The sequence below is a fragment of the Leucoraja erinacea genome, chromosome 25, assembly GCF_028641065.1.
Source record: "Leucoraja erinacea ecotype New England chromosome 25, Leri_hhj_1, whole genome shotgun sequence".
Taxonomy (NCBI): domain Eukaryota; kingdom Metazoa; phylum Chordata; class Chondrichthyes; order Rajiformes; family Rajidae; genus Leucoraja; species Leucoraja erinaceus.
Window position 1 is genome coordinate 22,159,354 of NC_073401.1, and position 24,832 is coordinate 22,184,185.

The 24,832-nt window shown below is 39.4% G+C and overlaps 1 protein-coding gene across 1 annotated transcript in view; it reads right to left on the reverse strand.

The window, feature by feature from the left end:
- Positions 1-24,832, reverse strand: part of ppil2 (peptidylprolyl isomerase (cyclophilin)-like 2) — a 162,562-nt gene that overhangs the window by 116,107 nt on the left and 21,623 nt on the right. Inside the window, exon 6 of the mRNA XM_055655154.1 lies at positions 5,722-5,773. Within this exon, the coding sequence (XP_055511129.1) occupies positions 5,722-5,773 (52 nt within the window). The remainder of the gene's footprint in view (positions 1-5,721; positions 5,774-24,832) is intronic.

The following is a 24,832-nucleotide window of genomic DNA, read 5'->3' on the forward strand; positions in this document are numbered from 1 at the left end:
ATTTCGCCGTTCTACACATACTGATTCTCCAGCATCCAAGCTAATGTCTCTCCTGGGTTTAGCTTAAAGATACAGCATGGAAACAGGCAAAAGCCTTGTGTCCATGCTGGCCATCAATCACCCATTCACACTGGTTCCCACTTTCGCATGCACTCCATACACACCAGGGGTAATTTACAGGTAGCAATTAACCTACAAACCCGCATGTCTTTGTGACGTGGGAGGGAATCTGAGCATCTGGAGGAAACCCATGCAGGGAGAGCGTGTAAACTCCATGCAGAAAGCACCCAAAGTCAGGATTGAACCCGGATCTCTAGCACTGTGAGACTGCAGTTCTACAAGCTGTGCCACTGGGCCACTCATTTGATGCGATTTGACCAGCCACACACCAGGTCTGTATGTTCAACAACCCGAAAGTCACCACGAGATGAGGATGGTCAATTGAGCACTAAAAATCCAAACTTTGTTTCAACAGGAATATCTGGATACTTGCGTATAAACTTTTATAACAAGATTACTCTTTTCAAACAAAATGTACTTCATTAATTTTTAACAGCAAAGCACTGGGATGTGGAATTAATACGGATGGGTACCCACTTGTTGGTGTGGACGTGCTGCGCCAAATGGGCCTTTTGCATGCTGAATGAAATATTTAACTTAATGTAAACTATTCTTACCTGAACGCAACTTTATTGCCTCGCAAAATGATATTTAATATATTTAGATTTGTTTTAATGTTGCGAGGTGGGACAAGTGCACTGTCAAATCCACACATTAGCTTCTTCCAGTTTATCTTCAGTTTAACTTTCCAGCAACTTACATTTTTTCCTGCATTGTATGTTAACAGCATTGTGCCTATAACATTGAAGTGCGTACCATCTCCAAGATGGTAACTCCAAATGAAATATTTGGAGGGGTGTTGAAAATTTTGCCCGATACTGAACATTTTACCAAAATGGAAGATTGAATAAGTTGGGGGTTATTTGCGCGTCATTTATAAAATATTGAACGGCACAGATAAATTAAAGAGTAAAGGGCCTGTCCCACTTGGGCGTTATTTGCGTGTCATTTATGTGACATCATTTACGCGTCACGACGCACAACGCACATAGCGTGCATTACGCGCACATGGTGCATGGTGAGATGTGGTGGCGTAGGCAGTGATGCGCGGTAGTGCGTGGCGCCAAGATTTCGGGAATCTCAAAATCCTCCCGCGCCACCTGCGAGATGCGCAACTGACGCCCAAGTCGGAAAGGCCCTTAACAACCTATTTTCTTTAGCAGACTGGTCAAAATTCAAAGAAGATACATTTAATGTTTTTTCTATTCATCCAGAGGATGTTAGAGGTCTGGGACCCATTGTCTGAAAAAATGATAGAAGCAGAACTCTGAACATCTTTAAACTATGTGCACCAAGAGACATGAGCTACCAATTTAAAGTATAAATGGGATTAGAATGGGAAGATTAGAATTTATTGACAAACAAATATGCATTGAATCAACTTCAATATTGTAAATTTTCCATGATTCACCATGATCATTGTTTTAAACATAGCACTGTAAGTTTAAGTTTGAAGCTTTGGAAGTTGAGAAGCCATAGGTGATCGGGTTTAGGTGAACAAACATTTCCATAGGATTGAGGCTAGCACATTAATGAAATATTTGTTCATCTAAAATAACTTTTTCACATCTGGAGGCATTAAAACAAGGCTTGAATCAATGTAAAATTGGATGGCAAGACTGACAAGAGTTGGTTCAGTTTAAGGGAGATGTGTATGGCAAATTTATTTTTATGGGGCAGCACGGTGGCACAGCAGTAGAGTTGATGCCTTACAGCACTTACAGCGCCAGAGACCCGAGTTCATAGAAACATAGAAATTAGGTGCAGGAGTAGGCCATTCGGCCCTTCGAGCCTGCACCGCCATTCAATATGATCATGGCTGATCATCCAACTCAGTATCCCGTACCTGCCTTCTCTCCATACCCCCTGATCCCCTTAGCCACAAGGGCCACATCTAACTCCCTGGTGCAGGTGCACTTGTTTGTACATTCTCCCCGTGACTTGCATGGGTTTTCTCTGAGGACCTCAGTTTCCTCCCACACTCCAAAGACGTACAGGTTTGTAGGTTAATTCGCTTGGTATAAATGTAAAAATTGTCCCTCAAGTAGGATGATGTTAATGTGTGGGGATTGCTGGTCGGTACAGACTTGATGGGCCAAAGGGCCTGTTTCCACGCTGTATCTCTAAACTAAACTAAACAGAGGGTGGTGATTGCCTGGAGTGGGTTGCTGGTGGAGGCAGATATGATCGTGGCATTAAAGATATTTTTAGATAGGCACATGGATATGCAAGGAATGAAGGGATAAGGGTTTGTGCAGGCAGATAAGAGTTGGTCTTGGCATCTAGTTCGGTGTGGACATTGAGAGCCAAAGGGTCTGTTCCTGTGCTGTACTGTTCCATTACTGGGGAGAGCTACTGCATAAACAGCATGAGTATTGAGCTTATCACTGGAGCCAAACACGATTGATTGAAAGAAGGCATTTTATCAGAGAGACTATTTTATCATAAAACCATTTTACCATGACTATCATGATCTCATAATATTCCAAATCTCCTTTTTGCCAATGAAATTAATTTTAATATGCACTTTGTTGTACATTGGAAAATAAATCGTGACTTGCCCGATTACAGATGTTAGAAATGAGATACATTATCATGGGCAATAATTAAGTGCAAAGATATCCCAATTTACACAGTAAACCACTAAACATTTGTGCATGTTGTTATGTATCCTACTCTATCAGCTCAATAGGGCCACTGAGCTGAACAGGATGCCAGTTGCTGACAGCCACATGTGTTGCAAGTGTAGCGAGATAAGGCACATTGTGAATATTTTTAGTCAATTATTTAAGTCTGTCCAAAATAGAGTTTACCAAAGTGCCAAAGCCAAGTAAAAAAATACACTTTCAAACTGAAATAAAACAGTCAACAGTAAGCTTACAGTTATATATTTTGTTTTTGTATTCAAATCAAGCTTCCAAAGGCAATCCAGCAATAAAGCCAATTTGATGCTATTTACTCAACTTAAAATATTATTTGGTTTACCCAGAAACAATGCAGGTTGATAAAGCCTCAGAAAACAATAAAGACCAGATTTTGGCAGCACACATAGTGTGAAGTAGCACTGAACCATTCAGTAAGCAAGTTAGAGAATGAAGAAATCATGTATTTTAAAACTTTTGTTCTTAGTTTTCCAAAGATGGCAGCAGTTTTTTTTAAATCACATAGGAAATGTAACTATTTATCCTTATTCCTTTTAACCCAATTATTTGCACCCACCCAACACAAAAAGACACACAAAGTGCTGGAATAACTCAGCAGGTCAGGCAGCATCCCTGCAGAACATGGATAGATGATGTTTCAGGTCTGGACTCTTCTTGAGACTGGAGAAGGGTCCTCCTGACCTGAAACCATCCACGTTTTCCAGGGATGTTCGCCTGACCCTCTAAGTTACTCCAGCATTTAGTCTCTTTTTTTGTAAACCAACATCTGCAGTTCCTTGTTACTACCTACTCAACACAAGTTAGAATCATATCATCAAACATTGCTATAATTGAAAATGCAGGTGCCTGCCACGTGCATTATTTGCTAGATGAAAAGGTTGGCATGGAACTAAATTCAGATAAGGCTGAGTGCAGTCACAAACAATTAGTTATGCTGAAGCTTAGAAACGCCTGTAGTTTTACTGGAACGGATGTCATCTGGTAAATGTATTAACATAGCTTAAGCATTAAACAGATACAATTCATTCTATTAGCACAATGTCTTCATAAACAACTATTTTTATAACAGTACAGTAGCCTTCAGATCAGAAAAATCTTTTGAAATTCATTGTGAGAAATTTTGATTTTAAGCATGTTTCCTGCTCCATTAATATTTCCAAAGGGGATATGTCAAATCACAGCTAAACTTAAGCAGGGGTTTTGAATTCTTAGAAAAACCCATAAGAACACAAAAAATAAAAGCAAGGTTCAATCATTTGGCCACTAATGGCTGTTATGTCGCTCAATAGGATTATGGGTGACCTTTTACTTCAGTCACTTTACTGCATTAACTCCATATTCCATCAGTAAAAATCCATTGATCTTGATCTTTAACATGTTCAATGACTGACCCTCAACAAACCTCTTGGGATGAGAATGCATGAACATTTACTGTTCTCTAGGTGAAGACATTTCTTATTTTCTCAGTAACTTTTATTGGACAGTTAGCCTGATTCTAGGCATGTTACCAGGGGAAATGTCACCTATGCATTTATCCTGTCCTCGACTCTATACAAATGTTCTGTTGCAATGAAAAACTTCACATTCTTCCACATTCTGGAGAGTATAAACTCAGTCAGCTTAATCTTTCCTGGTAGGCCAAAATGGTTGAGCTCATAATTTTTAGCATTGTATTCCACATGCTATGTCCTAGCCTATTCACCTGGCCAGTCTATAATCTCCTCAAGCCTTTCTGCATCCTCCTTATAGCTCAAAGCCAGCGCCCAGCATTGAATCATCAGCAAATTTAGATTTATTAATCTGATTCCTTAACATTAAAATTACTGATCATAAGCAAATGGAGCCCCAAACACTATTCTTTGTGGCTCCTTACTAGTCACAACCTCCCAACCCTATTCTCCGTTTTCAGTCTATTAACTAATGCAACACCCAATTCCATGAGCTCTCATTTTGTTTAATGACCTGTGTAGCACTTTATCAAAGGCCTTCCAAAAGTATAAATATATCAGAACTTCATTTATTCTGCTTGTTACAACCACAAAAAGCTAACCAATTTGTCAAATATTTTCTTTTCGTAATTCCACATGAACTCTGCCCAATCTTATTATTTTTGAAGTGCCTCGTACTACTTTAATAACATATTTCAACATTCAGGTTTATGATTGAACCTGGGTCTGTGGTGCTGTGAGGCAGGATTTCTATCAGCTGCACCACTTTGCTGCCCTCCAGACACCACCTCTTATACACAATACAAATTTGTTGACCACTAATTTGATTTGCCCGGGAAACTAGAAGAGTAAAATCCCTCATGATAATTTATTAATCTTATACTTACCCTCTAATTGCTGACACACACTGTCTTACACCACCACTACTGTTTGTGAGCTCAGAAGTTTCCACGAGTAGTAGCTCTACTCAATAACCAAAAATCTGTAGCCTCCTTTTGCTCTGGTATTTTATTGAATTCACATGTTTAATCAATAATGTTTCATTATTAATGTTTAATGTTTTTTGTGTCATTCCTAACTATCACTGTATGTCATGTTGTCACTTGCGGGCGGAGCACCACGGCAAATTCCTTGTATGTGAATACTTGGCCAATAAACTTACTCAATCATTCATTTCTCTTTCTTAGCTCCACTTGTACTGATTCCGCTTCTTGATAATATCACATAATTAGTTGTGGATGTTTATCAACATTGCTTTCATCTTTTTTAACAATGGTATTGAAGCAGTTGGCAGTCTTCACTACAATTCTTGCCGAGAATTCTCAAGCACCTTAATGTAATGTTCTGCAAATAATTATTTTCTAAAGATAGCGTTTTGAAGAATACGCTTTATTCCAGCTTCTAATTTGTGTTATCTTCATTCATGCAAAGCAAAACACCAAAAGAGTTTCTCTGGATCATCAATGCATAGTATATAACAATGGACATACCTTCACTGTTTTTATGGTAGTTCAACTTAATGAGTGATTTAACATCCAATTTCTGGAACACAAAAAAGGGCTCAGTTAATAGTTAGCAAGTGATTTTGAAAATACTTTAATACGCTTATTGAACTCTCTCTAAAGACTTTGCTGTTTAATAAGGTATGCCATTTAAACCCAGATAACAATATCCTGCTCCAGTCCCGATACTCTTCCTTTCCATAATCAACTCAGCAAAATGAATGTATTTAGCTTCCCCTCTTCTTCCATGTATTTTGACAGTCCCCCTCCATTCCAATTACAACTGGGTGTTAGGTAATGGTCGTAGTCCTGGAATGATTCAATACATGCTGGTATGTTGAAATGGGTTAACTTAATACATTTAACAATTGTTATCTTGACCTCAAAAAAGGATATTAAGGAAGCCCCCGGGTTAATGAAACAAAAAATGTCGGTCCATTAAATCCATTCGGAAGGGGAAACTGAAGTCTGGCTTACATACAACTCTATTCATGTTGTGTGCTAGGCTCAGAGGAAACAGAAATTGGCAATGAATTCCATCTTAGTTCACATCAGAACTGGTTTAAAGTCATGTTAAATTGGTATGTCACACAAACTTTCTGAACTGAGCACTGCTCATATTTGTGGCAATGGGTCTCAAAATACTTCTATTGTGTCAGTTGCTTTCATTTTCACCAGCCTGTTTGTTACCAACAATTGGTGCAGCACCTGAAAAATAGGCCCCTGTCACAGACAAACATATTATTCTGGTCAAAATGAAACGCGCTGCTTACTACATTATAAACATTATTTATCTTATAAATTAATTTGCTGACCTGTTTTGGTTCCTGATTCAGAAATACCTGACCTCCAAATACTTGTCTTACCTTGCCTCTCATGACTTGTGTAACCTTCAGTCAAACAACACCAGTATTTCTGTGTGCCATTGTCTTCTTGTTCAACTCGTTTTTGTTTGTTCCAACAATTTGGTTGCGCCATAGATTATCTCACCCTTAGCTTAGGAATTCCTGCTTAAATTCCCCCTAAGATGTTGCTTAATGCCTACTTTGCCCAGCTTTTATTCACCTGCAATTGAAAATTAAAAAAAACACTACAAATACTGAAAATCTAAAATAAAAACTGAAAATGACAGAAATACTCAGGTCTGGCTGCATCTCATGGGAAGAAAACCAGAGCTAACATTTCAAGATGAAGACTCTTCATCAGAACCTCAGTTATCTACATATGCACTCAGCAAAATTAACTTGGTTCTTTTAGAATTTTGCCAGTATTAGTTATATTTTCCACATAAATAAAAATAGACACAGAGAAAGTAATTTATGTTATCCAGGTTGTGAAAGCAGAATATACAAGTATCTAAACAGATGGAATGCAGTACCTGTGATGCTTTAACAGAGAAAAAATAAATCAAGAGAAAGCTCAAAAGCGAAAACTTGGGCAAAAAGTATAATTTCTATTTAAATGTATGTTTAAATTAGCTGATCTAATACAATTTGGTAGCATGAACATTTCAATGAACTTGAGCTGGAAAACGATTTTCATTAGATAAGATAGCTCAAACTGCGATGTGTAACTGTGGCAGAGAATGAGATCAGACTTTTTTTTTTACTAAACATACGCTGAATAATTCTTCCACATGAAGGGCAGTCGAATGGACAAGATAAAAGTTTCATTGAACCACAGCACAGGATCAATGAAGGAACCAAAATGTCCCACCTTTCTCTCGGCCTCCAGCCACAAACTATCTTAGTCCATTCTTTTCTCCCTATGTCCTTGTGATTGCTGCATTCTGTGCTCAGGCTTCTATGTATGCCAATCTGCAATCGTTCAAAAAGCCCAGGTAACTGTTTTCTTCATGGGCCAGAGAGAATAAATATCATAATCTGACTTGGCTCTAATTTCCCAAAATTGCAAAACTAAGAATAGGAACGCACCATATGCAGTACATGTCCCTGTCGGCTGGCGCCAACAGTCTGCCTTGCTCTTTTCTTCCTTTGTTGAATTTTAGTAAGCGTTAAATTTATGTTTTAGTGTTCTTTAGCTTTGTTTTATGTAGGGTCTGGGGGGAGGGTTTTGTGGGAAAACTTTTTCAAATCTCTTACTTCGACGGAGATGCGATTTTTTTCTGTATTGTATCTCCGTCTGCACTGCGGCCTAACATTGAGGAGCTGGTGGTCTCTTGCTGCCGATCGACTTTGGGAGCTCCAACCGCGGGACTCGGCGGACTTTAACATCATGGAGCTGGTGGTCCCTTGGTTAGGGGCCGACTTCGGGAGCTCCAGGCCGCAGGAGCTTTGACCGCCCCGATCGCGGGAGCTTCGATCGCCGGCTGTGGGAGCTTCAATCCCCCCAACTGCAGATGGTTCGATTGCCCCAAACGCGGGAGAATAAAGAGGGAAGAGGTTTAGACCTTATTGCCTTCCATCACAGTGTGGAATGTGGGGAATCCGCCGTGGTGGATGTTTATGTTAACTTTCATGTAGTTGTGTGTCTATTTGATTTTTTTTTCGTATGACTGTTTGCTTTTTTTTTCGTATGGTAAATCGAATTTCACTGACTTTAATTGGTACACGTGACAATAAAATACCTTTGAACCTTTGACCACTGGATTACAGGCAATGCCACTGGGGAATTATTTATCTCTCTGACATCAAGAACATTTATTCAGTAGAAGTTTGGGTTTTGATACTGAGATCTCCAGTGAAAAGCTCCGCTTTGCATGCTATCCAAATAAATCAGATATACCTTACATAAAAAATGAAGCCAAACTCGAGTTCAACAGAGAGAGCAAAGGGGAAGATACAGAGTGCAAAAAATAACTCTCAGCATCAGTTCCATAGACAAATTCCAATGCTCACAATACGGTGGAGGTGAATCAGACAGTACCCTGGCTCATGGAAGGATCATTCAGAAGCCTGATAACAGAGTGGAAGAAGCTGTTTCCCAATCTTGCGGCGTGCGGTTTCAAGCTTCTGTAACTTCTGTCAGATGGGAGCAGGGAGGAGGAGGAATGACTGGGGTGGGACAAGTCTTTGATTATGTTGGCTCCTTTTCGGAGAATAAAGTGTAGACAGAGTCAATGGAGGAAAGTTTGGTATGCGAGATGGACTACGCAACATCAATAACTCCCTGCAATTTCTGGCGGTCTTGGGCAGAACTGCTCCCAACTCAAGCTGTGATGCAACCAGACAGTGCAACCAGATAAGTATGCTATCTATGGTGCATTTGTAGAAGTTTGTTAGAGTTGCAGAAAACATGTCAAATTTCCTCGGTCTATTCAGGAAGTTGAGGCATGTTTGGTCCATTACATATCATCGGTAATATTAATGCCAAAGAACCTGAAGCTATCAAAGATATGCACTTTGATGCTAATTGGGGCACGTACTCCATCATGCTTCCTGAAGTCGATAACAAGATCCTGTCTTGCTGACATTGAGGGAGAGTTTACGTTAAAAAATTAAATCCATGCCATCAGGTCAAACGTTTGCAAGATATTGCACATATATCCATTTTCTAATTTGTTTCCAAACACTGTATTGCAATCCTTAATAACTGCAAGCAATTGATTTAAACCTAGATTATGTAACAAAGTAACATACTCTTGGAATAGCAAATATTTGTAGTGGTCAATCTCAATTTAAGGAGTTAAAACTTCCAACTTATTCTTTGCCTTACAAATAGGTATGCATTACAAAAAATTATAATTATTCCAGCACTAATCATAGATATGATTTGGTACCAGGCTTCATGGATGCTGAGACTCATACACTCCACACATATTTCATTGGAAAAAATATATCCAAACCACTTACTCTTTAATAACAAGAGAAGTCTGATTTTATTTATCTAAAGGTTATTAATTTCACAAAACTTAAAAATGAAACCATTCGGGAAAAGGCATTTGATCGGGACACTGATCCTATTTTCTTAAGTGGACACACTGTTGATGCACCTTCAAATTATTTGTAAATAAATCTGGATAAAATGTTGTACAATATAATGAAATCTGAACATTTTCTGTTATCTAAATTGGCAAGAGTTACAGTGAGCACCCTCATTCTACCTATAATCAATGTAGGTAAAGGCCGGTGGGTTTTTTTGTTCATGAGAGACTTGTCTTGCTTAAAGAAATTGCTGTGAAGCCAAACAAATTATGGGGGAGGGATGGGGGAAAGGAGGAAATCACACAAAGAGTTTTAAACAATGCAGAAACAGGTCACAATTTGCTGATGTGCAGGTCGCTGACTGAAAATGTATTCTTGGCTAGTACCATAAAGTAGGAACACCAACTCTTGTCAAACTACACTTGGACTACAATAAAAAATTAAACTTGTAAGAGAACACACAAAAGAAATACTTCCTTTGAAAAATATCTTCAACACATTGTTGAAATATTTCAAGAGCCTTCAGATAAAATAAATTACATCAAAGAGCTAATGAGCCACGCTGCAATGGGAAAGGGACTTTCTGCAACAGTCCCACAAATATCTGAGAGATAAATGATTAGTTAATCAGCATTTTTGGTGGTACTGATGGAGTGGAAAATGTTTGCAAGATTAGTGTGTGAACTCCCTTAAATTCAACCACATAAAAAAAAATATATGCATCAGGATAGGGAATTAAATATTTAGTGTGGCATCTTCAAAGTCAGTATCCAAAATACAACCCTCATTGAGCACCAACAACAGCCCCAATTAGTCAGAAATACTCGGGGTTGTCCTCAAGTGCCGAGGTATTAATGGTTAATTCCTTGCTCAACCATGCACATAATCCAGAAAAAGTGTCACATGCATTAAAAAGATATTTATTAGTCATAAAAATAAATTGAGGGGAAGTAAAAGCTGATTTAACAGATGAGTTGGTTGTGCTCATGCGAATCAATTTTAAGGCACATTTTAGAAACATAGAAAATAGGTGCAGGAGTAGGCCATTCGACCCTTCGAGCCTGCACTGCCATTCAATATGATCATGGCTGATCATCCAACTCAGTATCCTGTACCTGCCTTCTCTCCATACCCCTTGATCCCTTTAGCCACAAGGGCCACATCTAACTCCCTCTTAAATATAGCCAATGAACTGGCCTCAACTACCTTCTGCGGCAGAGAATTCCACAGATTCACCACTCATTGTGTAAAAAATGATGTTCTCATCTCGGTCCTAAAAGACTTCCCCCTTATCTTTAAACTGTGACCCCTTGTTCTGGACTTCCCCAACATCGGGAATAATCTTCCTGCATCTAGCCTGTCCAACCCCTTAAGAATTTTGTAAGTTTCTACAAGATCCCCCCTCAATTTCCAACCAACGTTTGCTATCGTAAGCACAACCTTGGTTATAATGCAAATTTGGCACATCTCTACTCAAGATAACATTTGTTACAAAAGGTGGAGACCATTACAATGAACAAGATTGTCCACTTATTTGCAACCCCACTGTTCTCTGCATAAAGGTACATATCAAGGTCAATATATAAACTGTGCTCGAGATACAAAGAACTGCAGGTGCTGGTTTACAAAAAAAAAGTCTACAGGAGGACAGGCAGCATTTCTGGGATGCATGGATAGACGCATTTCGGGTCTGGACCCTTCGACACACTGATTGCAGTAGGGGGTGAAATCTGGGGCGGGACAAATGCCAACATTTAAAATGCTTTTGGACAGGAACATGGATAGGATGGGTTAAAGGGGAAATGGTCCATACGCAGGCAACGGGGTCGAATTTAGATGGGGTATATTGGTCAGCATGGAAGAGTCAGGCCAAAGAGCCTGTTTCTATGCTGTATGACTGTGGCAATCAGAAAACTCCAGACTACTGCAAACATAGCCTCAATGTATTTAAAGGGCTGACACGTCAGAAACCTCACCGCAAGCGGAGTCATTTCAGTTATGGCATGCCTTGGCAGCATGCCTTTTAGACAAACCTGTTTCATCACATTATCTAATTGGAGGCTTCTCCAATTCATAAGGAGCGCTGACACACCTATTCCTCCGGCTAAAAGTTGAAGATGAGGAATCTGAGTTGCCATACTTGGGTTTCACTCACAATGAGTCATTTCTGAGATTAGACAGAATTAGGAGGAGGAGATTAATTGTTGATGTTGTAAACGATATAATTTAAAAGAGAACCAATCCACCCATGTATCATGTGCTGTCTCTACCATGTACCTTTGATAAATGTGGTTCAGAAAGGGCTAAAATACGAGCATCAACCAGATCCCATCATTTTATTTACATTTAAGGAAGTGGTCCAATGGAACTGGGGAGTTGGATCATGGCATTATGTCTTAAATTAATGTGAAATTTATGTCACCCAAATGGAGGACAAAAGAATGTATGTCTTTATCCGTCATAGGACAGGAGCAAACAACATTAGGTCTTACTGATATTAAAGATTCATATAACTGAGCCCGGACACAAGTAACACAAAGGTGAAAACTGACTGCATCTTGAACATGTACCTCTTCTTTTCCTTATTCATATTCCTCATGTATGGATCATTGGCAAGGCCAACATTTATTGACTATCCCAGGATTTAGACCACTCCCGCTCTACTTCAATTGCAATTTCTGGAACTCTTCTTTCAGTTTCCCCAAATTGCTACCTTTCCTTCCTCCTTTAAGATGTTCCTGAAACTGAGTATTGTATCAACCTCTTGTTCACCAATTCCAATGTCTCTAACATGACACGGAATCATATTTTTATTGATAATGTTCCAAGAAGTACCACGTTTGGTACTTTAAAAGGGCTGCCTAATAGCAAGTTCTTAAGCTCATTGCCAATTACCTACACATAGCCTTTGTGATCAGAAATTTCAATCACAATAACATGTTTAAAAAAGGCTGCCTTGAGTGACACCATCTGGTGTAATTAATAGAATTTGCTGATCAATCTCAGTGTATTTGAGAATACATTGTCTGGAGTCCTTAATTTGATCCAGCCTAAATTGCAAATTGGGAAGTATGAGAGGTCTCATTCTGGAACTCTTCCATTACAATGGTGGGAGATGTTAACCACAAACTGAACATTCACAATCTTTACAAGAATGGTGGCGAGAAATCCATTTGAGAGCGAGAATAAATGAATACTGTGCTTAATGATAAAAATGTATACATACTGCAAAGACGCTCTCTGCATGTTTAAATGCAGACTGTAATAATGGGCCAGACCACACTAACAGTAAACTGGCAGTTGCATGGAGAAATGCTGCCTAGCTGCATGTATCTCTGTATTCCTGACATCTGCCCCTATTCACTACATGTATAATTACAGAACTCTTTGGAGGTCAGGTATTGCTGCACATTAACTCTGACCCTATTAGCGAGTTCGGTATTCCGAAAAACGCAGGGAATCACGGGATTTGTCAAAGGTCATTCACCATAAAGAAAAAGCGAACAAATCCGCTGGCTGAAGAAACCGTGTATAAATTCTTATCTTTATTCATAATTTATGTGTGAAAATATAATTAATCTGAGGAACGGGGGGAATCAAAGCTGGAAAAAACAGTAGAAATGAAGGTGTATATGTACACGGTTCCACTGCTTTCCAGCAATGTTTATGAATAGTGACCTTTGACCTGGGCATGCACAGTCGGAATACCGAACTCGCTTATTGATTCCAGAGCAAGCTTCTAACCTTAGTGACTTAAGGGGCTGGATACTCTGTATATCTGACCCCTCACCTTTAGATCTCCTGTGGCTGATGTTCAAAAGCAACATTGTTTATTTGAAAGGGTTGTTGACCTTCATTAAGCAGATAAGTGGTTCTATAATTTTCAACAAAAAAAAATTAATAATTATTTTTGCTTAATTTATTGAAGCAAAATTGCTTAGAACGATTATCTGAATGATACAGATAAACAGGATCACCTATGCAATCAAACTTTCAGAAAATAAATATTTTAAAAGATTCAACTTGAAAGTGCAGACTGTGCAAAATCTACTGAAATGAGCGTGAACATCAGTTATATTGTATTTTTGTGGAAGGACCATCAACTTGCACCCGCTAAAATTAGAATAATTCATGGCTCATTGCATGGCGTTATGGTTTTGATACACCATGAACAATGCAATTAAATAATCTATTCCAATTTAAAATGTATCCTAACAGGGAGTTTTTTTCTTATGGCCATAAGCAAGCCAGAACATTTATTTTTCTTTGATGTTCTTAACAGAAGCAGTGACAACAAAGGATAATCTTTTCTCAATGACAAATCTATTCACTGCATTCTTTCCTTCTGGGTCCAAGACGCACTTACATTTGATTACAGCCGACAGCTCCTTTAAGTTTAAACATAATAGAGATTAATGAAATGTATATGCAAAATAAATGTGTATCTACAGCTTGTTTCTGGATCACAGAAACATCTATTTCGTATATACACTTTATAGTCTTATATGTGGAACTGCATCTGCGGTTTCTGGGAAACAAAACAGCACAACACGTTCATAAGTTATAGGAGCAGAATTAGGCCATTCAGCCCATGAAGTCTACTTCACCTAACGTTAATATCTATCATGTGTGAAGTCTCATCTTCCCAACAAGAGTACATGCTAATTTTCTAATATTACAAGTTGAGCATAATAGATGGGATATGTCAATGGATGTCTCAAAAATATTTCAAATCAATGAATGTAATCCAATTTAACAAATATCTAATTACCTTTTTAAAACAAAAAAAGCTATTTGAAATGGAGAATCAAATGAGTTCCTACCAGGTGGGAAGTGTCATAATCCTGTTTGCATGCATGGTATCCAACCCTACTCCATTTATCTTAAACCACTTGCTACACAGATCATTGAACAGTACACACATGCAGGCCCTTCAGCCCACAATGTCCATGCCAAACATGATGCCAAATTAAACTAATTTCCTCAATACAGAGCCGCAAAGATGTTTGAATCTAAAGTAAAACACAAAGTGCTTAAGGAACTCAGTGGGTCAGTGAGGTGGGAATGCAGTCTGAAGAAAAGTTGTGACCCAAAATGTTACTGCTTGCCACAAGTGAATATTCAGGCTTGATTTTTTCCAGTTTTATTTGTTCATTCAGGAGTGAGTTTTTAAAAAAAGAACCTCTGCTCTTTATACAATGAAAATAAATCAAAATGTGTACTCAACGAACAGTACAGCACAGGAACAGGCCCTTCGGCCTACAATGTTTATGCCAAACATTATTCTCAGTTAAAGTGATCTCATCTGCCTGCACATATCCCTCTATTCCCTGCACTTTCATATGGTTATCTAAAAGCATCTTAAATGCCGCTAACGTACCTGGCTCCACCACCACCCATACAAATGTGTTCCAGACCCTGGCATCCTGTGTAAAAAAATTGTCCTGCACATCTCCATCAAACCTTCCCCCTCTCAATTTATAGCTGTGCCCTCTTGCGCTGGTCATTTCCACCCTGGGATAAAGGTTCTGACTATCTATACCTGTCATCATTTTACATACTTCTATCAAGTTTCTCTTCAACCCCTGCCAATCCAGGTAAAACAAGCAAAGTCTATCCAACCTCTTCTAGCCTAGCTGAAACCCTCTAATACAGGCAACATTCTTGTAAACATCTTCTGCACCCTCTCCAAAGCGTCCACATATTTCCTGTAATGGGGCAACCAGAACTGCATGCAATACTCTAAAACCAGCCTAACTAATGTCCTATAGAGCTGCACCATGACTTCCTGACTCTTATATTCAATACCCCTAAAAATGGAGGCAAGCATAGCATATGCCTTCTTTACCACCCTATCTACTTGTGTACCTCAGTGAGCTATGAACTTGGACTCCAAGATCCCTTAGCAAATCAATGCTGTTAAGAGTCTAGCAACTACAGGCTCGTTCAGGCTTTCCCATCATCATCTCTTTTTACCATTTTATTTAATTAAATTGGTACAACTTTTATGTTTCCAGCCCATTTCTGCTCCAACTTTAACTGCTCTGACCTTTTAATGATGGTTACGCCAGTGAACATAACATCCTACATACAAATAGGATTGGCCAGATGCATACATAAGCATGTTCAAAGTCACATGATATTCTTAAAGCAAATTGAATGGAAATTTAAATTATGCATAGTTGACATTTACTGCCACACAGAGTTTATTCAGTGAAATAAAAATAATATATGGAGGTAAGCCTTCAAGATTATTGCTTGTTGATTAAAGCAAAACAAAATCAAGCTCTAGCCATAATGAAGCTGTTAGCAGACTGAAGGAGAATAAAGCCCCTGTCCCACTTAGGAAACCTGAACGGAAACCTCTGGAGACTTTGCGCCCCACCCATGGTTTCCGTGCGGTTCCCGGAGGTTGCAGGTAGTGGAAGCAGGTAGGGAGACCGACAAAAACCTCCGGGAACCGCACGGAAACCTTGGGTGGGACACAAAGTCTCCAGAGGTTTCCGTTCAGGTTTCCTAAGTGGGACAGGGGTATTACTTTGGCATCTACAGCCACCCTAACAGCTGCTAGCTGATGGAGAGTGACACTGCAATTCAATGCTAAGCATATTCTGTAGTGTATCCAATGTTTCACTTGATAGGACCATGGCTTTGATGGAGTATGGTTGTGCGGGAAGCAACAGAGAAGGGGCAGTGAAACAGCCTAACACAGATGAATGCCTACTTTTTAATGCTATTTTAGTGTCAAATGGTTTTGTGGCACATGATCATATTCAGGAATATTTGGATGAAGGGTAATGTACTGATTACTCAACTGCACTCAACTAGGTTTGTAATTAAGTAATCAGAATCCCAATTACTTTTGCAAATTACAGGAGGTTCCAGGCCAAACCCAGCTTTTCATTATTAAATTAAAGAGAAGCATACTTAATCAGAATGTGGTTAGAAAACACAACTTGTTAACGCATAAACATTGGCACTGAAGAGTTGGACTAAAAATGTACTGCTTTCGTGCTGTGTATTCTATGTACGGGTTACAACACCACAGACAAGTCTGATTCTGAGAATAACAGAGAGATGCAGCACAGAACCAGGCCCTTCAGCCACATCAGTCCTTGCCAACCTTCAACCATTTACACAAAACCTACAATAAGTCTGAAGACGGGTTTCGACCCGAAACGTTGCCTATTTCCTTCGCTCCATAGATGCTGCCTCACCCGCTGAATTTCTCCAGCATTTTTGTCTACCTACAATAAACTCATTTTAAAATTTAACCTACATCTAACTCCCCCGAAGTTTCTACCACTGGCTGATAAACAAGAGACAATTTGTAATGGTTAATTAATCTGTCAACTCACTAGTTCTCTTGGCATGTGGGAGGAAACCAGTGACTGGAGAAAAAACATGTGTTCACAGTGAGAACGTGTAAACTCGACAAAGACAGCAACTGAGGTCAGGATTGCCGACAAGAGTTCAGGATATGCACGTGCTTGTTAGAGTGAAGGGCAAAGGAAGCCTCGATGATGATAATTGAGGCTTTGGTCAAGAATAAGTAGGCATGGGACAAGTATAGGCAGCTGGAGGAGTTTTGGGAACTGAGGAATAAGCTAAAAAAGGAAATCCGAAGGGCAAAATAGGGACAGGAGATTGCTCCAGCAGATAGTATTAAGGATAATCCAAGAGGTTTTATAAACTCATAAAGGGAAAAAAGGTAACCAGCGAGAGTGGGACTTCATACCTTTCTTTCATGCAATGCTATGCCCCCTCTCAGCCAGCTTCATTCCCAAGCACTCAATCTGCCCATCACCGATACCTCCTCCCGTTGGGTCTCTTCTCCCACAGTTTCCATCTGCCTCCTCTTTCTCCTTCATTTGGACCCATACACATTCTTCCTTTCCCATGAGATTGCTTTATTTACAACCCTTAATTACCTCCCCCTATCACGAACCAGCCTCTGTTGTCATCTCCACCCCTCTCCCTTCTGCCTCACTACATCAACCCCTCCTCACCTCGATCCACCAAATCTGTGCCAACTTTTGCCCCATCCCCTCATCTCATCTTCCCTCCATCCTTTCAGTCCAAAGAAAGGGTCTCAACCCATAATATCAACGTTCCACTTCCCTCCACAGATGCTGCAGAGATGCCAAGTTCCTTCAACCATTTTGTTTTTGCCTCGTGTCTCGATTTTGAACTATACTTTGCTGTAGGAAATTTGCTTTGTCTATTGGTATTCCAATAAAAATGATACAATTCAATGCCCTGCCTTCAACTCCCACAATCACACTCGAGACATGTCTTCCTGGCCCTGCTGCATCACAATGCACAAGTGAAACTATACATCTGCTGAGACTATACTCGAGTTCAGTAACTCTCCTAGAACATTGTTAGAATTATTTTGTCACTTTTCAATATAATCAGTTTCAGAAAATAACTTGTTTGATGTTATCCAAGTTGACTGAACAAATATTATATTTTCGTCAACAGTCAAGTTACTTACAAAATCTTTTCCCTTAAAAAGAATCATTTTAAATAAGTCCTTTGTATGGATCATTTACAAAATAAATTGAATTGAATTGAATTGAATTGAATTTAAGAGCACACCAACAACACTTTTAAATTTGTTGCCTTTCAAAAAAATGATCATTAAAGGGCAAGGAGGAATATCCTTGATATTCAATACTGATCATCTCTAAAATAATCATCCTACCAGCTCCTTTAAGGTGCTCATTAGCTATCAAAAGACCAAGATGCCACTTTACTTTCAAGTGCCAGCAGTCCCAGACAGAGTACTCAGACCCAATCATACAACGCTGAAGAATGGAGAGTGTGCCAGGCACCCCATAGCTTGGCACAAAGAGGGTGTAGCCAAGGCAATGCAGACTGAACATTTGTCTCACTTCGCTGTGACCCAGTTTCCTGACAAGTAATTACATTGACCAAGATCAGCTGGCTGCCTGACATTATCGCCACTTGAGCCCACAGCATGCTCTAAAACCAAATTACAGAGCTGTGTCTGTATGAATCAATTTAGAAGTCATCCAGCTGGCATCAAGACACAGATGCTATATGTGATAAGTAGCCTGAAAATATCATTAGGAATTAAAAACTCTGAATAAATCAATCACAGAGATAGAATTTGGAAACCTTCTCATTCCTGTACTGCCCCATTAATTGTGCAAATACCAACTCCAATTGAGAATGGATGGCCTCTTCAGAAAAGAACAAAAGAGTGTTTTGAAAGGGGTCGGGAGAAGAGAAACCAAGTCCATCCTCAAAAGGAATGATGAGCATACATTTTCTTTGATTTTGAACATTGACGTCAGTAACCAATGACTTTACAAGGAGGATTTGTTCATTCGTTACGAACATTCAGCTGATTACTGTCATAAGATTGAGACTTTATTTACAAATGTCCACATTACAAAACACCACAAACTACTTCAGGGCCAACTGACAACAACATTATAAATCTGATTACCATTTATTTCAAAATAGAAACAATATTGCTAAAGGAACAATTACAACATGCAACAAGAATTACACAATGACACCAAAAAACAAATCAGCTTCACTGAATCGTTACCATTGCATCTATACAGGGACTGTACAAGAGCAATTCAGGTGGTCCCACTGCTACTCCCACCTTGAACTGCCTCTTCCCACAGGTCTGCAAATTCTTCACTTTATCCAATTCCTTTTGTAACACTAAACTATAATGTCCCCCCCATTACTAAACCAATGCATTCCACATCCCAACAGCTCGCTGTGTAAAAATAAATTGTTCCTCACCTCACTTTTGTTTTTTTTTTTGCCAATCATCTTCATTCTTTGTCCTGTTGCTGCCACCTCCATCTCTGAGATGTTTCTCTCTGGTGACTCAGTTCATACTCTTCGTTATATTATCATATATAATGTCACTTGTCATTCTTTGGTAGGACAGGTTTAGAAGGATATGGGCCAAATGCAGGCAAGTGGGACTAGTGGAGATAGAACATGTTGGTCGGTGAGGGCAAGTTGGGCCAAAGGGCCTGCTTCCACACTGTATGACTCTTGGACTCAATGAGAAGATGGCTGCTGCGAGGCCAGACTAGACAGCACAGGAATATCAAAACAGAAAATAGCTGGAGAAGGATTTCAAAAGCAGATGGCTGAGGCACGAGAGAAGATGAATGATTTCACACAGGTTTAGTTTAGTTTAGTTTAGTTTAGAGATAAACTCTGGCAACTTGCAGACTTCCTCATTTTCTCATTCACAAGGGAATCCTGAACTTGCTGAGGTTTACACAGATACCTTATGTTTGCAATACCCAGAAAAATCCAGAAATGTCATTGGGAAAACACAGGTCACATACCGTTGATCATTACAAAATGCGAAGTAATTCCTCTTACTTTGTGAGAAAATAGTTCTGTAATACATACAAAATGTATTAACTGAAATCTTCCCATCGAATTAATCAAATGGAGGCGTATGAATACATATCCTAGCTAAAGAGGACATTTCAGAAAAGTCCATAACCTAAAATGTCAGTTGTTCACAGAGCAACAGGAGCAGAGAACAGCATTGTACATGATCAGCATCAGTATTCACAAGGCTCACGTTCAGCATAACAGCGCTGTTTGTACAACTCTCCAAATGTACAACAGTACAACTGCTGTACAATATAATAAAGTTCTATTAATACAAATCGATATCTATATATCACAATCTCAGAACATCTCCACAGCTTTACAGCCATCTATGTACCTTTTCAAACATCACTACTGTGGTTTAAGAAATTATATCTGAAAGATAATTTAATTTTAATGTGGGATTTACTTGTTTGCATTTTAAAGTTCATGCATGCAGTTATGTCAGTCTACATTAGTAATGTGACCACAATATGCCTTTGTTAATGATTAGGCAAAAAAGTTCAATACAAAGCAGTCATTGTGTTAAAACTAATGCCCTCTTTCAAATAAGTGAGTGGTATATTTGTGTGATCACAAAGCATTAGTGAAATGATCTCAGTTGCAATGACACCAAAGAACAACCGATTGGAAATTTAAATAGATTTTTAAATTCACGAGAGCTTTGAATAAATGTCATTATGAAGAGCATTGGTAGCCAAGCAGATAGTGTAATATTGGAGTTAATGGTCTGAGCACGTGTTAAATTATGATCTTACACCTAATAATTTGTGCAAATTGATAGAGTTCTCACACTACTTTCTGGTTCACTTACTGCTATGGACTTAAGTAAATTTTGTAACGTTCAACTTATAAATCTGTTTGCATGCTTGCATTATGCCCATTATGTTCGCATGAGTAGAGCAACTATCTTAGTCCACCACTGACCCGTTCTTTGTAGGGTCGCAAATATTTCTCCATAATCTGTTTATGCAATTCCCTCGAAGTCCACAACAATATCGATCACAAGCACATTCAAAGCTGTGCAATTCAGATTCCAAACATCTTCCATGGAAAGCTTTTTGCCTTCTGTCATAGAGAAAAATATCTCCATGTACTGTAAAAAAATCATTCAGTCGGCAGTATTTGTGGAAACCGTCAGATAAAGCAGAAAGGAGTTAATTTTTAATTATCTGGCCTCATTCAGATTATACCTGGCCTGAGCATCACTGGATTTTATGGATCAGGGCACAAAGGAAGGGATACACTGGAAGATTATCAGCACTCACTACTGAGGTTCATTAAATAATTGAAAGATGCAGCATGGAAATAGGCTCTTCAAACCACCAAAGGTAGACACTAAAAGCTGCAGTAACTTAGCAGGTCAGTCAGCATCTCTGGAGGAAAGGAATAGGTGATATTTCGGGTCGAGACACTTCTTCAGATTGAGAGTCAGGGGAAAGGGAAACGATAGATTGCCGCTCAAATGCAACCTCACATGTAAATAACAAAATGCCCACCCTATGTGACTAACCCCAGCAGCAGCCAGCAATGCAGAAAACCAGGGGGATGTAATGGTGGGAACGGCTCTTCAAATACTTGTGTTTGCATTTAGTTTTCTCTCTGTTCTGAGTGAACTGGAAAAATCTTTTCCTTCCAGAGAGGAATAAAGATGGCACTATTCACTTCCACATTTACAAAAGGAAGCAGCAAAGTGTGCTAATTAAATAAAATGAAACAAACAAGTTTCTCTATTCCCATGGCTACAGTGTCAGCAATTCTCGGTTCTAGATCCATGTACTCTACAAAAAGGATAAAAAGCAGTCAGCAGTATCTGGGATCTCACTTGAGTATTTTCCCATCAGTCTTTTCATAATGTTTGAACTAAAAGTCAATGTTATTTTAAGAGAAAATGGAAAATCATGAAATCACTCAGCAGACCAGCTCTGATGAAGGTCATTGACCTGCAAAGTTGGTTCTCCCTTCACAAATGCAGCCAGATCTGCCGAGTGTTTCAGAGATTTTCTGTTTTTATGCAAGGTTTCCAACATCTGTAGATTGTTGCTTCATTCCATTTATTTCATGCACTGTCTACAATTATGTGCAATTAAAAACATATAAATTTGGAAAGTGTGGTTGCACCACCTCTATATGTACATGAGCTCAACATTATGCAAGAAGCAATCCTGCACTTCACTATTCCTAATGCATGCAGATACACTGCATCTTTCTTATAATAGCATGCTGTTACATAGCAAACTTTAAATGCATCTACATACATTATATTTGCTAAATACCCATCAAACATGTTGAGCGTGTCTATCTTTAGTCAGCTTTATACATGATAAAATTGGAGCAGGTTGCTGACTGAAATATCAAGTTGTCGATTAACAAACAAATTTCCTTCAGGAGAATTGGAAATAACAAAAATGACTAGATAATTTGAGCAGCACCGGAAATTGGAGGAACAGCACCTCATATTCCGTTTGGGGAGTCTGCATCCCGGGGGCATGAACATCGAATTCTCCCAATTTTGTTAGTCCTTGCTGTCTCCTCCCCTTCCTCAGCCCCCCTGCTGTCCTCCCATCCCCCAGCCTTCAGGCTCCTCCTCCTTTTCCCTTTCTTGTCCCCGCCCACCCCCGCCCCCGATCAGTCTGAAGAAGGGTTTCGGCCCGAAACGTTGCCTATTTCCTTCGCTCCATAGATGCTGCTGCACCCGCTGAGTTTCTCCAGCTTTTTTGTGTAACCTTAGATAATTTGTCACCTGGGCAATTACTTGTTTGAATGCCAGAACAACACGACTATCCTTCCAAAGGGATCTCATCTGCAGCCAAACAGACAAATATGGCTCCAGCTTACCATGTCTAAATGAACACATCCAACAACACCGAACATCTTGAGTAACACATTAAAAGATCATCTTCAATTACATTCTCAATTTTCTGGAGTGGACTTCAGCTCCTGGCCTTCTGATTCAGATGAACAGTCCTCCAACTGATTTGTTAAAATCGACCTAAAATCTCACTACAAAACTTTAATGCGATACCACAAGAAAAATCTTTCACTTCAATCATATATATCATAATATATACATTTTTAAGGCAAATAGAAACACAACAGGAAAAGTGACCCAACTGTGGCTAACAAGATAACTGAAAAATATAGTATTAGATCAAAGGAAAAGACGTGTAACGTCAAAAGAGTACAGGGCCAAAATGTTAACAACAGAAGTTCATGGCATTGATAAACAAAAATAAACCAGGGATTCTCTATTTAGCTATTGTATTTCATCTATCCAAGTGAAATGAAATACAGAGGAGAAACGCTCATTGAGGACCTTGCCCATCTCCTGTGGCTCTACACAGAGGTGACCACTTTGATTCCTGAGAGGTCCCACTCTGTCTCTAGTTACCCTTTTCCCTCTTATGTATTTTTAAAATCTTTTGGGATTATCCTTAATGCTACCCACCAGAGCTATCTCCTGGCCCCATTTTCCCCTTCTGATCTCCTTTTTCAGTTTACTCCTTTATCCCGAAACTCCCCCAGGGATGCACTTGATCCCAGCTGCCTATACCTGTCCCATGAATCCTTCTTGTTTTTGACCAATGCCTCAATTTACCTGGTCAGCCAAGCTTTCTTACGCTTGCCTTCTTTGCCCTTCACTCTAACAGGGACGTACATATCCCAAGCTTTCGTCAGCACACTTTTAAAAACATCCCACTTGGTCAATGTTCCTTTCCCCTCAAATAACCTGCGCCAGTCAACTTGAGTGAGACTTTCTCCAAAACCCTCAAAGTTAGCCTTACCCCAGTTGAGCATTTTAGCATGTGGACTCTCTCTGTCCCTATCCATAACTATCTTGTTCTGGTCTGTTCTTATCTCCAGTTCCCTCCCCTCTACTTTCAGTCTGAAGAGTCCCGTCCTGACCAGTTACCCATTCTTGTTCTCCAGAGATGCTGCCTAAATCCAGCACTCTGTGTCTCTCTTTGGTATAAACCAGCATCTGCAGTTCATTCCTACACCTTTGATGTTAACCGAGTTGGAGTATCCAAGGGTTAAAGTCCCTGAAAATAGAGCCGAGATAAAAATTCAGTCATAATCATACTGAATGGCACAGAAGCCACACGGAGCAATATGACCCTTTCCAATCGCTAATTCTATTTTGATTATTGCTTCATGTCAGAATCTCATATTTCCATTTCCCCATCAAAGTTGATAATTGCTTTAAAGACCACAGCAGAAAGATTTGCACGGGAAAGTCACAGTGTCATCTTAAAATAGAACTAAAAACAGTACAGCACAGGAACAGACCATTCGGCCCATTATGTCTGTGCTGAACATAATATCGTTAAACTAATGTCTTCTGGCTGCACATGATCCATATCCCTCCGTACCCTGCATATATATGTGCCCATCTATAGGTCTCTATCATATCTGCCTCCGCCCCCACACCTGGCAGCATGTTCCAGGCACCTACTACTCTGTATAAAAAAAAAACTTGCCTCATAGATCTCTAAACTTTTCCCCTTTCACTTCTATCAGAAATCCCCTCAGCTTCCAATGCTCCAAAGAAAACAATCCAAGTTTGTCCAACCTCTGCTTATAGTTAATACCTTCTAATCCTGGCAGCCAATCTTGTAAATCACTTCGCAATTCTCTCCAAACCCTCCGCATGCAGCCCACCAAAGTCCTGTAAAGCTGCAACATGACTTCCTGACACTTATACTCAATGCCCCTGATCTATGAAGGTAAGCATACCATACGGCCTCTTTACCTCCCTATCTACATGTGTTATCACTGTGTGGGAACTGTGGACTTGAACTCCAATA